General features: G+C 39.1%; 3 protein-coding genes across 3 annotated transcripts; 1 reads left to right on the top strand and 2 right to left on the bottom strand.

Moving 5' to 3' along the window:
* Positions 1 to 25: 25 nt before the first annotated feature.
* On the bottom strand, positions 26 to 9,703 carry Pop5 (POP5 ribonuclease P/MRP subunit). The gene is made up of 3 exons (XM_065234420.1): positions 9,608 to 9,703; positions 363 to 603; positions 26 to 296 (listed from the first exon to the last, which is right to left on the bottom strand). The coding sequence occupies exons 1-3, from the start codon at positions 9,625 to 9,627 to the stop codon at positions 120 to 122; spliced, it is 438 nt and encodes a 145-aa protein (XP_065090492.1). The 5' UTR covers positions 9,628 to 9,703; the 3' UTR covers positions 26 to 119.
* Positions 9,704 to 10,293: 590 nt separating this feature from the next.
* On the top strand, positions 10,294 to 12,566 carry LOC135711550 (FGGY carbohydrate kinase domain-containing protein). Its single transcript, XM_065234418.1, has 5 exons — positions 10,294 to 10,573; positions 10,664 to 11,683; positions 11,754 to 11,828; positions 12,053 to 12,271; positions 12,326 to 12,566. The coding sequence occupies exons 1-5, from the start codon at positions 10,391 to 10,393 to the stop codon at positions 12,470 to 12,472; spliced, it is 1,644 nt and encodes a 547-aa protein (XP_065090490.1). The 5' UTR covers positions 10,294 to 10,390; the 3' UTR covers positions 12,473 to 12,566.
* On the bottom strand, positions 12,516 to 13,845 carry Mul1 (Mitochondrial E3 ubiquitin protein ligase 1). Its single transcript, XM_065234419.1, has 3 exons — positions 13,693 to 13,845; positions 13,438 to 13,604; positions 12,516 to 13,379 (listed from the first exon to the last, which is right to left on the bottom strand). The coding sequence occupies exons 1-3, from the start codon at positions 13,795 to 13,797 to the stop codon at positions 12,638 to 12,640; spliced, it is 1,014 nt and encodes a 337-aa protein (XP_065090491.1). The 5' UTR covers positions 13,798 to 13,845; the 3' UTR covers positions 12,516 to 12,637.
* Positions 13,846 to 17,531: the final 3,686 nt, after the last annotated feature.

Raw genomic sequence — 17,531 nt, 5'->3', positions numbered from 1 at the left:
ACGATAAAGCAAACATTCAAACATAAAAAAAAAACCTTATATTCTGTTAAGCTAGTAGAATTCGTTCAATAAAACTATAGGGTATATTATAATGCTACTTCCACAACTAACACAAGTGTCTAAATTTGCTTCATTTTGGTAACTTCCTCGATGAACCGCTCCTTCTGCACTTCACCCTTGTAGAGCCCAATCATTTTGTTGACATACTCCTGCTGATAGCGAACTATGAACTTCTGACACTGTTTTAGTGTGGCTCCCACGTAAAGCGTTCGATAGCGAACAGTTTCCGTATCTGCCTGAAAGCGAAAAAAATCCTTCTTAAAAAAAAACCCACCCATAGTTTAGGAACAGAACAAACTTACCACAGTGAGCAAGGGCAGAATGCTGGTCACAAACCGATGTGGCCCATGTCGGGTTTGGATGATGCAGAGTCGGGTCTTCTCGTTGAAATATATTACATTTAGCCGAAGAGTGCTGGCAAGGCCGTATTCTCCGTAGTACTTTTCGATTTTTTCCCGTAGAAAACCGCTCAAATGAGTGGAGGTAAGTGCGAACGCATCCGTATCGGATCGGTTGTTGCACATGAACTGAACCAGAATATATCTGTAATATGGAGAATGTGTGGAAGAGTAGTAAATTTTACATTTCGTATGCATTCCTAAAAATGTAACAGTAGTATCCTATTCTTAGTCTAGTCTACACATACACAGCCAGTACTTGAAAGAATCCTGGAAAATGATACATCTATCATTTTTCTTGTCATTATTAATGCCTGCTGCACATCAAGGATGTGAAACAAACAATAAAGCGGCCAGGCCTACTGTGTAGCGTTTAGTTAATTTTTGTGGAAGTGAATGTTTACCATGTCTACTTAATAAGTATAGACAGTGGTTAACATTTAATCCACAGGTAATCAAAGAGCGGGGACATACCGTACCAACCGCTCCGTATGCAGGATTTGAAAATAGGCTATATAAATCGTTGGGAGTGACAGAGCTAAGAAAGTTAATGTACACTCCTTGGTTGTCCGATCTCCTGGGATGGAACACAGGTATTTACCCCTTGTGTTCGAGCGTACAGTCCTCCCTCCGTACAAGCGTGGACGGCACCGCCAACCCACTGCCATCCCTCAATCGATCCAGCCGACCTCAGTCGAAGGACAACAGAGAGCGGTGTGCGGACGTAACCTATACGGAGGGAATGCTGTATTCGCCTAGGTTATAGCGCCCTTGCTCGCTACCGTTTTCTTCTAGCGGTTGGGACCTGAGCACTAACTCTTGTCCTAGCCCTATATGGCATATGGTTATAGCGCCATTACTCGCTTTCTGAAAAGAGAAGAAGGGAAGGGAAGGAGAGGAAAAGGACTTGGGAAAAGGAAATGCGGAATTCCTTTCCTCATTAGTATTTGTATCGTCAACTTTTATGAAAATATATATAAATCATTTTTCCTTGGTCAGAGGTATTATTACGACATTTGAATAAGATTGTCTTATCATTTGTTATTCAAAATTTAATGTTATAATGATCAACATAGCTTTGAATTATCTAATATAAATTCGGTAACACTGTCCTGCAACCGATGATTTTTCTAATCCGAAAACTAAAAGTTACGAAAAAGCACTCAGGCCTTCATTAAGTTCCACTTTCACGCGACGTTCAATGTTTCGCGGTTTGCTCTTTACGCATTGTTCAGGCTATCATAACAAGCTATGACCAACGTGACGATTGCTTAAGCCCTGGTTAAACAAGTAAACAAGTTATTAAAATGAAATCATGTTCCCGAAAGCAGTCAACAATGTATCTTAAACCGGATCAAGCGTGCGCCCTATTTTTCTAAACATTCCGACGCGGTCCGCCCAATATCTATCAATTACGTTTTTCTACAATAGTAGCCTGGGATAAATCCTAATTCGACCGACACGTGTTTGTTGAAACATTATATTCTGCCTAATATCAGTAGTCAGTAGTCATTAGGAAACCTGTTACTATATTACCACATATGTATCCTTCTTTCATGAATTTGTCCACTGACTGGCAGTGGCATTATGGATAAAATCCTCCTGGAACCATCTTTTATATAAATAATTTCAAGAAGCTTAAATCCGGGAGTGACAGCTCTATCACAACTCCTAAAGCCCATTTCAAGAACGCAAGCATTCCGAAGCTTTTTTCGTATATGATAAGCCCCGCTCCAATACATTTCAATGTAGGAATCATTAATAATGTACTGGGACTTTCAACCAAGCGGTATTGCTTGATTGACGCGTATTTAATGAGTTGGAAATGTTTGTAGTATCACTAGTACTAGTACTCGGAAATTAAGTATGAAAATATTGTAAAGGACAAAATGGAACGAACTCACCAAATCTGGCCAAGTGAACCTAACAAGCTGGCATGATGTGTTAGAGGGGAAGTCGCAATTGTAGACGGTTCGCTTCACAGGGTAATCCGGTTTGTGGTAAAGCTTGCACGGAATGTATAGTCTTGAAATACGTCTTGGCCGTCTGATACAATCCACATATGTTAGAAAAAAATCCGGAGCAACGCAAAATCCATAAATTTAACGGGATGAAATTTCTTCGCTTCCATCTACAAGCACAACACTCTTCTATCTCCCACCGGTTTGTCCACTCGTGGTTGTCTAATAATCCGTTCGTTTCTATTTGTTGTAACAACCGAGCACTTACACACGAAATTATTGATTAAGTTTCAGTTGACGGAGTTTTTCAATTCTCTTACTAAATTTTCACTAAACACTCAGTAAAATTCGCGAAAAATAAAGCAGCAGCATAAACAAAACACCTGTAACAGTAGTATCCTATTCTTAGCCTAAAAGTAAAATGGCTCTCTATCTCCTTATTATGCTACCTTTCTACATTGACCGGCAAAATTAATCTTGTCTTCGTCCGTGTTAAGAAACACTTTCCTGTGATAAAAGCTTCATTCCGAGATTAGTTTCCAATTTAAAGTATATTTTGTTTTGGGTGAGCACTTCCACCATCCCCCGTCATGGTAAATGGTATTCTCAAGTGTCGGAACCAAACACGCAACAGGACACACAGCCATAATGGAAGCATTCACGCTTTTCGAAAATGAAGCAATACATACATTATTTATGATACCAACTGCGATCTAAATATTTTTGATTATTCATGTAACAAGGCTGGTAGCAATCGCTGCTGTCAAAAATAGTGATTTTAGTGACCTTGTTGAAGAAATAAGTGACCAAATAGTGACTTATAATTATAAAAATAGTGACTAAAAAGTGACCTAAGAGAATTTTAATTTTTATTTAGAAAGTTTATGGTCAAACCCACGGTATTAGTCAGGGTGTCTACTATTACTTCAAAAACCTGGAAAACCGGGTATCCTAAGTCTCAGAGAATTGAATAATTTTCTTGCTAAGGATATTTAAAAAAAATAATTAGTTTTAAAATACAAGCATTTAAATTTTTTCGATATTTTTATTAACACTTTGAACTTTATAGACCGTGGATTAATCTTCAGTAACAAATAAATTTAAAAAAAATCAGAGGCTTGCAATGTTACTTTTTTTTTTTGGTTTTGGAACATGCATATTTTCTACAAATTTTAAATTTGAACTAGTTCTTGTCTTAAAAGCTATAAATAATACTTCAAGAAATGTTCAAGAATCTGGAGTCAAATTTCATGCACAGTTTTAGAGGCTCGTGGAATTTTGTTATAATTTCCAAGGACATCATTCCAAGGGAATTCTGGGAAAAAATCTTTCAGAAAACATCAAATGCTATCTGCTTTCAAGGTAGTTCTGATGAATTTTCGATTTCCTTTGAAGCCTGATAGTTTTGAGAAGCATTTAAAGAAACTCTAAATTGAATTAAAAGTAATTTTTTTATGAAAACTCTTAAGAATTTCTGAGGAGCACAACTCCTGTAAACTTCAAATGAAAATTACAAGGGGGTTCTGAAGATAATTTCATAAAGTTTGTTGGAGAAAACAAATCTGGAGCATAAGTACATGGAATTTTTTGAAAATGCTAAAACGAGGATTACAATTAAATCTAAGAACAACAAAAAAACATCTTCAAAGGAATTTGGAAAATAAATTAAGGAGAATTTGCAAACAAATTATGAGTAGAAATCTAAGGAATTTGTGAGGAAAAATGCCAATGAATTCATAGGAGACTTTCAATGTGAGTAGAATTCCAAGGGAAGGAATGAGATTCAAAAGGAAATCTGAAATGAATTCAATGAATATTCGAAGAATCTTTCCAAAGGGTTTCGTATTGTGGAGAATTTCTAGGTAATTCCGAGGAATCTAAAAGAAAATTAAATTCGAAGGATAGTTTCAATTAAAATCTCCGTTGAATATGGAATGGACTATTCTGAGGTCTTCAGAACTACTTGAAAATTCCCAATTTTTTCCTTGAAGTTCTTTTGTAGTTTGAGAAACTAACCTGGTGCTTACAATACTGCTCATCAAATTCTTAAACTTCCCTGAACTTTATAGGGCTTCCTAAATTTTCCTGAATTTTTCTAACGACCAAGGATCTCCTCTAAAGGTTTAACAATACGCTGATGTTTTCGAAACTTCTTTAAAATTTATGTGACTGCTCTAATGTTAACGGAACTGCTCTGATGTTAACGGAACTGCTCTGAGGTTTTCTGAAATTCTCAAAACTTCTCTAAAGTTTTTTTTTTCTGTTCTCATGAAGCTTGTTGAACTGTTGTAAAAATGTTTAAGCTTCCGTGAACTTCTGAACTTACTGCGAAGACCTCAATTAAGTTCTCTGTAATTCTTCAAAGTTGCTGAAAATTTTCGGATGCTAAAAGATCCGGTTTGAGGTTTTTAAAGCTTCCAGTAAGTTCCCCACATTTTCAAGGTTTTAACTTACCTTATGTTCCCGCAGTTTGTAGGACGGGGACATGGGCACTTAATTCTGGCACTTTGAAAATGTTCAATATCTTGAACTTGTACATGGAATACGAAACTTCAAGATATTGAAACTTCAAGATATTGAATAAGTTTTTTTAACTTTATTAAAGTGAGAAATTATGTAAGTTTTAAACTTCAAAATTCAATGGATTTCATTGTAAAGCTGTTTCTTTAAAACTGATTATATGTCTTTAAAACGTTTGGGTTAATCGCTGTTGTTTTTGATCTACCAAAAAAGGCATATTTTTAACGCATTTAAAAAAAAATGCTTTCTTATTATAAGCCTGGAATTTATCCGTTAAATTTCTGGGAAAACCTGGAAAACTCAGATAATTTTATTTATAAAAATAAGTAGACACCCTGTAGTTAGAAAAAGACAATTAAACGTCACAAAACTTCTTCGAATTGTTCGAAAATTAGAACAAAATGTAGGCATCGATTGGACTATCAGATCCTACACAGTGCAGTGCAAGAAGAATGATCATTCTTGAAATAAATTCACGCTAAAAAAGTTGAAAATAGTGACTGATTACAAGAAAAAGTGACTTTAGTGACTTGATCTTAAAAAAAGAGACTTTTTAGTGACTGGCTTGAAAAAAGTGACCAAGTCACTAAAAAGTGACTCGCTACAATCGCAACAATTGAAAAGTACACTTTTTGTCGTTTTCCCTAAAGTAGGGGAATTTACGTATTCTCGGCAACCTAAGCAGCGACCTTCTTTCTATAGTCTTTTTATCTATGGAACGCACACATGTGCAGTATTGGTTTGTTTACAATCTTTTGCTGCCAGCTGCTCTAACAATTTCAGTCGAAAGAATTGTCAAAAACTGTTTTGAAACGCTTTTACAAAGCTCCAATCTTCTCTAGTGAGAGCGAGTATTGTCGGCAACCAGTTTTTCTTCGGCAACCGTTCCATTTGAACTGCATGTAAATCTGCTGTTCTATTATCGGCAACTCGAAATCAGCTACAAATTGTAGTGCGTGCGTTTCATTTCAAGAAAACCCTGCTAGATTGCTTTTTCTCAGTGGTAAAAATATAGTCAAATTGAAGCTGAAAGCATGAAGAATTGTTTGCATGCATTCAGCGAAGTGTTTTCGTAAGAAAATCCAGTTAAAATAGTGTTTCAATTTGGGTTGCCGAAAATAGTCTGTCATGCCGAAGCCGTCATTTCCCCTATTTGGAATAGAAATAGAATGTACATTATTCAAACTAACTAGTATCGTCCATCATGAAGTTCATTTTCAGCTGTGGAAAGTAGCAGTTGATCTTTCTGTGTCGATAGTGCAACCGACAGTTGGTTTACTCGATCAGGGCATTGCATTTTTTTTTCCTTGATTTGTTTTCCGTCGATCTTGTTTTCCGTGCTGAGCACCAATGCTACCGACGCCAGGGAGGCAACTCCCACACCTGGACTCTACCTAAGGACCCATCAACTCATGAACCGGGGACCAACGGCTTTACTTCCCTTCCGAAGGAAGGCGTGATCAGAGATGTTATGCCTCAGAACATCCCGGCGGCGCCGACTGGGATTGAACCAAGGCCTGCTGGGGTGAGAGGCAATCATGCTTACCACTACACCACCGGCGCCGCTAGGGCCTTGCATTGTTGAAGCAAAAATTGAGTGGCGACATTGAAGTGAAAAACACCATCAAACTTAGCTTTGAAAATGGTGCTGGGTGAAAATGTTAATTTCGTTAAGCCACTGGACGTAGATCCTGTTCATATGGAAGCTATATACAGAATAGCTGAGGAAAAATCCATGTTCATAAAATTTAACACCGAAGAAGCGATGTTCCATGCTGCGAAAATCTCCAGCTGAGCTGGGTTTCAATTTTTATTCTGGAGTACGTGGAACCCCCGGTAATCTGACCGGTTTTAATCTGAACACTTTTTAGTTTGAACCCCGCTAATTTGAATGTATCATTCATATTAACGGGGTTCATTTTTATTTGAACTTCTAGTAACCCTACGACCATTATAAAAGCGAGTTTCTGGTAGCCTTATTTGTCGTTTTGTTTTGATTCTGCGTTCCGTTTCGCTTCGTTCTATTTCGCGTTTCTCCATTCCATGTGGTAAATGACGTTTGAGCAATTTTCAGTTTGCACGGCGTGCAGATTAGTGGGGTTCAAATTAGTGTTCTAAAAACGGTCAGATTAGGAAATGAATTGTAGAATAAAATTAGTTCGTAAAGGCCCACCCACATTAGATCCGTTTGCGTTGCGTTGACGTAAATTTGACAGTTAGACAATAGATTTAGCTGTCACTTTGCCGCAATGCGTCCGATCCGGATCTAATGTGCGTGACCCTTAAGTGATACTCAATGCGGATGTATCGTTGTTTTCATCCGAAAACTCCTTTCTAGTTCAAGAAAACTGTAGGCTCTCACAATTGTTTTAAAATATGCTCACTACTTGACTAGCCTATTGGTCCCAAGTACATGTATAAGCGTACCCCATTCTAGTAGAAATTCTAGTACTACGCTATGTTTGTTTTTATTTGCTATGAAAGTTTGAGAGATAAAATGAGGGGTTTGAGGATTTTGCTATGTTTCAAGAGGTGCATCGATTATCTTAGGACCGAAGATATTACCAGAGCTGAGCCAAAAATTTGAACACGTTTCTTCGGGACCTTCGGGTCTTAGAATTACTTCTATGGTATAATGGTGGGTCACAAATATTCACTTTTTGACTCTTTCGATTTGTATTAAGGCCCTTAACAGCTATGCAAAATTTGAAGAAATTTGGTGAGCATAAAGGGGAACGGAATAAATATATCAATTCGACTACTGTCCAAAAACTTAACAAACTAACCAATTAATTTGAATAAATGTGAATCAAGTTCTATGCACATACCTACAGGCGTACACACTAAGATTATTTCACAGATTTCTGTAAAATTTTACCGAAATCTCAACAGCTGATCGTTCGGTAAACAGTTTTACAGTTTTTAACAGATATCAGTGAAAAAATCACAAATATTTATGAAAAAGTACAGGAAATCTGTGAAATTGTTTACCGAATGTTCAGCTGTTGAGATTTCGGTAAAATTTTACAGATTTCTGTAAAAATTCCTAAGTGTGTATATAAGATTAGCGAGCCAGAGACGGAGGAGCACTGATGAATTTTGAATTCTAAATAGTTACCAGTCTAAAATGTGATGCTCGGTGTAATGTTTCTAATGAATGCTCCCTTAATCATAATTATCGATGCACCCCTCGAAACATAGGAAAATCCACGAATCCCTCATTTTATCTGTCAACCTTTCATAGCGAATCAAAACAAGCATAGTGTAGTACATACTAGCATTTAGACTATAATGGGGTATGTACTTGGGACGGTTCTATCATAGAGGTAACTCTAAGACTAGAAGGTCCCGAAATAACGAGCTCAACTTTTTGACTCAGCTCTGGTACTCTCTTAGGTCCCAAGCTAATCGATTCACCCCTCGAAAATCCACTAACCCCTCATTTTATCTGTCAAACTTTCATAGCGAATCAAAACAAACATTGTGTAGTACTAGAATTTCGACTAGAATGGGGTACGTTAATCGTTTGCTTGGGACCAATAGGCTAGTCAAGTAGCGAGCCAATTTAAAATCGTTAGTTTCGTATTGAGTTGATGGGTCGATAGGTAGGGTCCAGGTGTGGGAGCTGCCTTTCTGGCACGTCGGTAGCATTGGTGCTCAGCACGGAAAACAAGATCGACGGAAAAAACAAACCAAAGGAAAAAAAAATAAACGATAAAGAAGGGTATATTCCCTTCTTTTAATATATAAAAGAGAACATAATTTATTCGTTAAATATATGATAAAGAAGGGAATATTTTCTTTCTTTGAAAATATAACACAAGGAAATAATTAATTCTTTGTATAAAAGAGAACATCATTAATTATTCGTTAAATATATGATAAAGAAGGGAATATTCCCTTCTTTTAATATATAAAAGAGAACATAATTGATTCGTTAAATATTTTCTGGGGAATCGTTTTCTGGGAATGTTATAGAATCACTTGGGACCGATAGGCTAGTCCAGTGTGAGCCAATTAATTATATGATGTGAGTAGTAGCTATACTGAAGATCCGAGAGATGTCGCCCCTTCAGTGGTAGGAAAATCTTTTTTGCAGTATGGAGAATATCAGAAAATCCACGATTTGTGACTAAACATGCTTTCACAGAAGGAAACAAATAAACGAGTGTTTACCTTATCACCATATTAATGTACTCGTGCAATTTTTGTGCATCTAAAACTGCCCATAAAGACGATAATGAATAAAAACTGAAAATTTTCATGCATTTCCAAACGGTTTCCTACCATTCCCATACATTCGAAAGTGACTGGCCCTCTGTATGTAGATGATATCAAAAACAACAAAATATGATTAATTTAAAATCGTTAGTTTCCACCAGTTGGAACTAATGAAAACATTTAGTCTGTTCTGAAGTCGCTTCATGAATCACTTCAACAGATTACTTGAGAAATTCTGATGTAAGCAGTCTCCCGAATTGTCCTTATTAACCCAATTAGTTTCGCGTTGTTTGAATATATACTAAATATAGTACATCTTCTCACTCGGGCACTCTGAAACTTCGATCTATCTGATGAGGATCCACCTGATTTATTTGCGTGAGTAAATGAAATTTACCTTTCATTGATAATAATAACTTAATGCTATGTTATTGCGTAGCGATTTACCTGTTTTTCACACGAACCATTGCAACTAAGCCTTAATTATATTACAACGAAAATTAATATCGAAGTAGTAAATAACTCGCGATCCGAATACGAATTCCTCCGCGAAAACATAAACAAACACACTTAACCTGAAATTCATTCACGCCTCACTTGAGGAGGGATTGCACAGTGATTGTACTAAAAAAAAGTCTTGTCGGGTAGCACCAGCTATTAATACCAAACCAAACGCATCCCGAAAGCATCAATACTCAGTGGAAGAATGGCATATCTTCATTTTGGTGTAATTGAATTAAAAGGCAATTTCTAAATGCGACATTCGAGATCTCCGAATTTTGAACGCTCATTTTTCGATTTATAGAAGCAATTATAAGAGCATTTTTGAATTAAAATTTCGAAACAACGGCAAAACTGTAAAACATCGGGGTAAAAACTCAAGCTATCGCAAAATGACACATAGGATATTATTCCATTGAGCGCACTTAAGAATTTTAAATTTTGAGGCTGGCGGGTATTCTTGAGTGCACATACGCCTGAATTCTATGGATGCACGTGGAAGCTTACACATGCCATGCTAGGCATCAGACATTATTATAAAATTTGTATTTTTTCATTTTTTGCACTAGTTAATAGTCTAGCCACCCTGTAGCAATAATCATTATCTATACACTCTTTTTGCCAAACAATAAACACCGCAATCTACACACTACCCTGCATGTAGTTGAATCTTTATAGCCGTAGTCTACTTTCAGAAAGTGCCCCATTAGGACGTTAGTGTACGGGAATATGTCTGAACTTAACCTGATCGGTGTCGACGTCGGTACGGGAAGTGTCCGAGCTGCCCTGGTTAGTAGTAGTGGAAAAGTGCTAAAGACGTGTGTAAAATCGACGCAAACCTGGAATCCACTGCCGAATCACTATGAACAATCTTCGGATAACATCTGGAACGCCGTTTGTGTGTGCGTTCGCGTAAGTGCTGATGACGTTAACTGAATAATCCCGATGACCTTTACCTAGATTGTGTTTGTTTCGTTGCTATACTTTCACTCTAAATTGCAGAATGTTGCATCAATCTGCCCAAAGGAGCACATCAAAGGCATTGGTTTCGACGCCACCTGTTCGTTGGTTGTGCTGGACAAGAATGGGAATCCATTGACGGTTAGCACTTCGGGGAGCGAAGAACAGAATATCATACTCTGGATGGATCATCGCGCTCAATCTGAGACGAATTTCATCAATTCTACGAAGCATGAACTACTGAACTATGTTGGCGGGACCGTTTCGTTGGAAATGGAATGTCCGAAGCTGTTGTGGCTCAAAAAGAACATGTTTCAACAGACGTGGATTAAAGCAGGAGCATTCTACGATTTGCCAGATTTCCTGACCTACAAGGCAACCGGGAACATATCGAGGTCAATCTGTTCCGCCGTATGTAAGTGGAACTACGATGCAGTAAAGGCTTCCTGGTCAGATGATTTTCTAAATGAGATTGGCCTTTCCGATCTTGCAGAAGACAACTTTCGTCTAATAGGGCAAAAACTCAACAGTCCAGGCCATCCAATTGCCGGTGGTCTGTCTCCGGAAGCGGCCACCGCTATGGGACTGCTTCCAAAAATCGCAGTGGCTACGTCGATGATTGATGCGCACGCAGGAGCTCTGGCGTTGCTAGGTGCTCGCAATCCGAATAGTAAAATTTCCGAATCTCTCACATCGAAAATGGCGATCATTTGCGGTACTTCAACGTGCCATATGAGCCTTACCGAGGCACCAATCATGGCACCGGGCATCTGGGGTCCGTACAAAAATGCCATCATTCCAAATCTGTACCTCAACGAGGCCGGACAAAGTGCTACGGGAATCCTGATGGATTTCGTTCTTCAGACACATCCCTCCTATGGTCAACTACTGGAGCAACATGGTTCCAATGGCAATATCTATGCCTTTTTGAATGAGTTTCTGGTGGACCTTAAACTACAGCGCGGATTGACGTCGGTGCATAAACTAACGACTTCACTGCACGTTTGGCCAGATTTTCACGGCAATCGATCACCGTTGGCGGATCCCACCTTGAAGGGAATGGTCAGTACTGTGTGCGTAATGTTTTCATGAACTTGACTATTTTTTTTCCGGTAATTTCTTGATTGCTCAGATTTCTGGACTTACAATGACGAAGGATGTGCAGAACTTGGCGCTCATATATCTTGCTTTGATGCAAGCACTAGCAGTAAGTAACTTATCATGCCAGCTTGTTGTACTCGTTCCATGATTCCATATTAAATAGTACAAATAGTAAACATGGATATCTCACAAATTGTTATAGTTTATGATAAATCGTGTTCGAGATTTAGAAATCTTTCTATTAAAAAAAATTGACGAGCTTAATACAAAACGATTTTCGAAGTACGCAGACGAACTTAACCCCTTACAAATATGGATCTGATTCCACAGTACGGTACCCGTCACATTCTGGATGTCCTGGCCCGATCCGGTCGTGAACCGATCCGCTCCATATTGCTCTGCGGTGGGCTTAGTAAAAATGGCCTATTCGTTCAAACGCATGCCGACATTTGCTCCATTCCCGTTCTACTGCCGCACGAAACGGAAGCCGTACTGCTGGGTTCGGCCATGATGGGAGCTTGTGCTGCTAGCGTGTACGCAGATTTAAAAGTTGGTTGCCCAATTATTGCTACACGGAATATACTAATTATTGTTTTATTGCAGACTGCAGCGATTGAGATGGGCGGCACAGCCGAAGTCGTCAAACCGGACATGAGTGATGGCAATCGAGATTATCACGAGCGAAAGTATCGTGTATTTCTGAAAATGGTGGACGACCAACAGTCCTATGAAAAAATTATGACCAACTGAGATTAGCGTCCGCATTTATAGGGATTTCTCACAAAGCAGTGGGCCACTTGATAGCATTTTTTGTTTAAGCGTAACAGAAAACCTTTTATATACATCACATTGAGAATAAAATTCGTACTTATGTTTTGTGCAGCAAAACCTACCTTGCCGAGAGTTCCTTTTTTATTATGAGATAAATGCAGCTGCTTTGGATTCGATCTTCGCCCTACACACGGGGCAATTCAGTTTGATTTTCTCGGCACAATTTTCACAGAGGCATACGTGGCCGCACGGCAAGCAGATGACCTCTTTGGGATTATCCACGCAAACTACACAGCGCTGTTCATCGTTGAATACCTGCTGCCGTGCCAATGCTCTTCGCTGAACTCGTGACTTATCCAATTTCTCTCTCAACCGGCGTTCTTCCCATTCCTCTTTTTTACGTTTGTAGATCTTTCTCGTGATGAGTCCTACCAACACTGCTGATATCGTACCGCAAATGATCACTTTGAATAGCATGGAAGACTTTGCTTCCTCAAATTTTTTAAGAAGAGTATTTCTCGTGGCAGTCGTTAGGAACATCGGTGCCACCGAAGACGGTTGCAGTCGTATTGTATTCCCATCCAATTCAATTTCCCCAACCGCCGTAATGAAACTTCCATCCCGAAGAACTTCCTCGGTCGTTTGCATCCCCTTCTGCCGAACTCCAGAGAAGAAACCAAAAAGGTGATCGAATAGCGATAAACTCGACGGTTCGTAATTATCGTACACCGTGTCCATATCTAAAATTTCAGCCGAAAGGCCATCCACAATTTCAACACCTAGTTTGCCATTAGTTAATCTAAACGGAACTTCGTTGCACGAGATGTGAATGAGTTTTCTCTGTTCCGCCCAAAAGCCAGCGAATCCGCGAGCCACCCTATGTTCACTGAAAGAAACATAAATTTGACCAAAATCTCAACCAAAAATCAATATGCCAACCATACTTCAACTTCATGATCTGCAAAACGCCGGTCACTGAGGGGGACATCACGCTCTTAAGCGGAGTACCAATGGGGGTGACCGTCCCCCTAATAACTCCATATTTTATCTTATTGTCGCCCTTTTTCAGCCTTTCCGAAAGTGATTCATCGATAGCTAGCTGCGGTGCCTCCTACAAGTTAAAAGAAACATTGAATGGCCAGTCAATCCAATCCCACCAAAGCCGACGAAGTTGATGACATAATCCATGAATCTCTTACCTTAAGCGCTGCACCGATTTTCTTAAACTGATAGTACTCTTTTAAGCAAAGGCCTAGTATAAGGACATCCACTCCTAGGAACACAGCCTCCTGAACGTAATCCATCCTGGTTTCATCCGGATTAGTTTCCTAACATTTACGAAAATTTATAATAAAAATTCTCGAGTACTTTTTCAAATGGACGTAAGTCGCAAAATGTAAACAAACCGGGTTTTTATTGTATATGATTTAAAAATCTGCAATATGCCCACTAGTTTGATAAAATTTGTGATAATCGATTATTTAAGTGTTTTGAATAATGTTTACAAAACGACTTAACATCCTTATTTACACTTTTTGGAATTATTGCCAATACGCTCTTTTGGTTTCAAATCGACGTTTCTGTCACATTGATTGACAGTGCAGATACGCACTTACAAAAACGTCATCAGTGATGTATAAAAAAATCTTTGCACCAAATCGACATACGCCATTTTTTTTTTCATCTGTGGAAAAAAAAACGCGAGTGACAACGTGGAAAAAACGTGTGGAAAAGTGTTGCTGATAAGTTCTTTTCTTATTCAGGAAGAAATGGAGAGAAAGGTGAAAATAGAAGGAGGAAAGTGTTCTGGTTTTCAACTGCTGCTGGGTAAGTGGAATTGTGATTGTGAAAACACGATTAGAGTGATAATGTTTTTTTGTAGATGCCGCCATACAACTCGAAGTGAAGAATACTTATCACGATCCAGGCCATGACCACCGATATGCTCTACCAATGGAGCCGTCGACTTCCAGCACCGGAGCTTGTTTGGGTATCATGGACACAAATACCAGCATAACCTCTTTTGCAGTATCGGAAACGCTTAGTGCTTTCTCGATCAATCCCGATAAGTCTGACAGTCTTTTGAGTGAAGTTGAGCCCGTTCGGGTAGGAAGTAGTTCCACCAAACGTCTTGCACTTTCCGATGATTCTAGTAAGTATTTTCTTTCGTATTCAATTAAGTTTGGTTTATAATGTCAAATTAATTGTCAATGTATTACTCTATTTACGATCAGATCCCACTAACCACCCCTCTTCCTTGCCCTGGATTCAACGAAATCAAGAAAGGGCTGGCATGCCATGGCCAGATGTCAGTAGAGCAGGACTACAAGTTCCCGATAATCCACCCAAGCCTTGGACCTCATCCTCGTTGAAGCTGCAGCTACCAGCTCCTGTTGATCGGTCCAAATCACGGATCTCACCCTATCCTCTGCACTCTACGAAGCAATTTAAGGGAAAGGCAAGTGGCTTCTCCGACCGTTCTGCACATTCCAGCATTTTCCAGCGGCTAGGTAATTCAGATCCCGTGCGTTATGATGTTTATGAACGTGGTTTCGATGTTTCCAACGTTTCTGGTAGGTATGGCTACTGGCAAAAAAAAATTTTAATGGGATTTAATTTGCATTTTATACACCTTCTAGGAAATCTTCCCGACGTCTCAAGAACTTCCCACCAGGATAGTGATGTATCTTCTCCGTCGTTCTATAAATCTATCTTGCGAGCTGCAACATCAACGCCGTTGCCGACACGTCAAAACACAAAACCGTCAGCACTATGCGTTGATGAGACACCTCTGGATTTGTCAGTTCCAGGGATTAGTGTTGAATCAGACATGCCTATTGATCTTGCGATATCCCAAAAACCCAACTCATTGAATTTATCTTATCGACCTATGGACTTGCGCGTCGCAAAACATTCGGATAACATCAACAATGCCTGTGATGTTGATGACATTTACGAGGTGGAAGAAGAAGAAGATGTCGAAGGAGACCCTACTCTACTGAACGAGTTTTCAATTTACGAATGTTTTGAAGAATACCGCAACATGCATACCGATGATGAGGAGTTTCCCGATTCAGACGATGAGTATGATTTTCAACCGAGACGCCGAAGCGGAAAACCAAAATCTAAAATTACCGTTGGACATGGTATGATTTTCATGGAATGAATATTATAATGTGTGATAATATTGTTATTTTTTTCTAAATTACAGATGAACTTGGGAAAAATAGGACAGGACTGGAAGAAAAAGAGAATGAAACAAATAATACAACCCACAATAATTTTGAAAAAGAGCTACATGAGGCGAAAGTGAAAAAAGTGTCGTTGAGGAAGGTAAACAAACTGCTTAGGCAGAAAGGGATGGCATACACTAGGCCTGATGGAACCGTAGTCCCCGCACGTTCTGTTAAGAAAGGATGCGATTGCAAAATGAAATGTGCCGAAAAATACCCTGACACTGTCCGAAAACAACTGCTTCAAAATATTTTGGATCTCAACTTGTCCGGACAAAACCAATTCATTGCTAACCATATGATTATTACTAAAACAGCTTGTCCACAGGTATCTAATAAGAGTATTTTATGGATTTTGATTCTGGCACTCTAGTGTAACCAGTTCCAACTTACTCAATATGAGTTATTAAGTGTACCACAGACAAACAGACGTAGCTATTTATCCGTAATCATCGTACACGCATTTAACGTTCATCACTTTGACGTTTTTATACATTTTATCAAACTTGTATGCAGCATTGATTGACACTTGGCAAGCAAACTTATTTCCGCGAATACCTCGCAAGATGTCGCTTATGAGTTCCACGACGATATGTTTTAAGGAATATTTATTTAAAGAGTTACGTCTGTTTGTCTGTAGCTGTACCTCTCTGATTCAAACAATATGATATGTCGTTAATTAAAACTAGCCAGTTACTACTCTTCTACCTTATTTCATCCTCATTTTTCACAACCAATTCACGTGTACCTTCTATTATCATTACATAATAAGTGTTGTTTTCCTCTTCCAGGTTGTCAACTCCAGGCGTACTTTTTCCAGGTCCTACAGGCTTCCAGGGGTGAATGGTATGGTGAAGGTTTGTAAGGTCATGTTCATAACATCGTTTGACATCACGGATCGGAAGCTGAGAAATCTGGGTGCGAAAAAAATGGCTGGACATGGCGTTGCAGAAGATGATCAGCGGGCATTCAATTCCACAAATAAAAAAGTCAGCCAAGATCACATCGAATACATACAAAAACATATTGATAGCTTTCCTGCTTACTCCAGCCACTACTCTCGTGAGGGTTCCGAAAAGCGGTATCTGTCGGGTGATCTCAACATTAAGGTTATGTATGAGTTGTACCAAGAAAAATGCAGCAGGGACAATTCGTGGATACCCGTACATTACGATAAGTATCGGATCATTTTCAAAGAGAAGAACTTGTCATTCAGAAAGCCCAAAGTGGATGTGTGTGGGGAGTGTGAAAAATACAGGATTGCTTTCAAAGGAGAACTGGAAAGCCCTACAAAGATCGCCTTGACAGCTGCTCACGAGATGCATCAACAAGCAGCGCAGCGCGTATACGAGGAAAAGCGCAGAGATAGGAAGCAGACCAAAGAGGATTCAAGATATCGAACCGTATCTTTTGACTTGCAGAAGCAATTACCAACACCGCACCTTCGCTGTGGACAGGCTTTCTATGCGAGACAATTGTATACGTACAATTTAACTTTCTTTTCATCCTATCTCGACAAAAATACAGCTACCTGCATGTTGTGGGATGAAAGAAAAGCCAAAAGAGGATCTCAGGAAGTGGCTTCCTGCCTTCTTAGAGATCTTAAAAAGATGCCTCTTACTATTCGCCACGTGACGTATTACAGCGACCGCTGCGTAGGTCAGAACCTCAATAAGACCGTAGTGTTTACGTTTGCCTACTATGTCGAGCTTGCTGCAAGAGATGGCAGAGAACTTATAATCGAACATAAGTTTATGCGCACTGGACATTCGTTTATGGAGGAAGACACTGTGCATTCTGCCATC

This window comes from Ochlerotatus camptorhynchus, unplaced genomic scaffold, assembly GCF_037179485.1.
Source record: "Ochlerotatus camptorhynchus isolate MF236.1 unplaced genomic scaffold, CSIRO-AGI_Acam_v1.1 ptg000434l, whole genome shotgun sequence".
Lineage (NCBI taxonomy): Eukaryota > Metazoa > Arthropoda > Insecta > Diptera > Culicidae > Ochlerotatus > Ochlerotatus camptorhynchus.
This window is presented reverse-complemented; position numbering and strand designations above follow the sequence as displayed.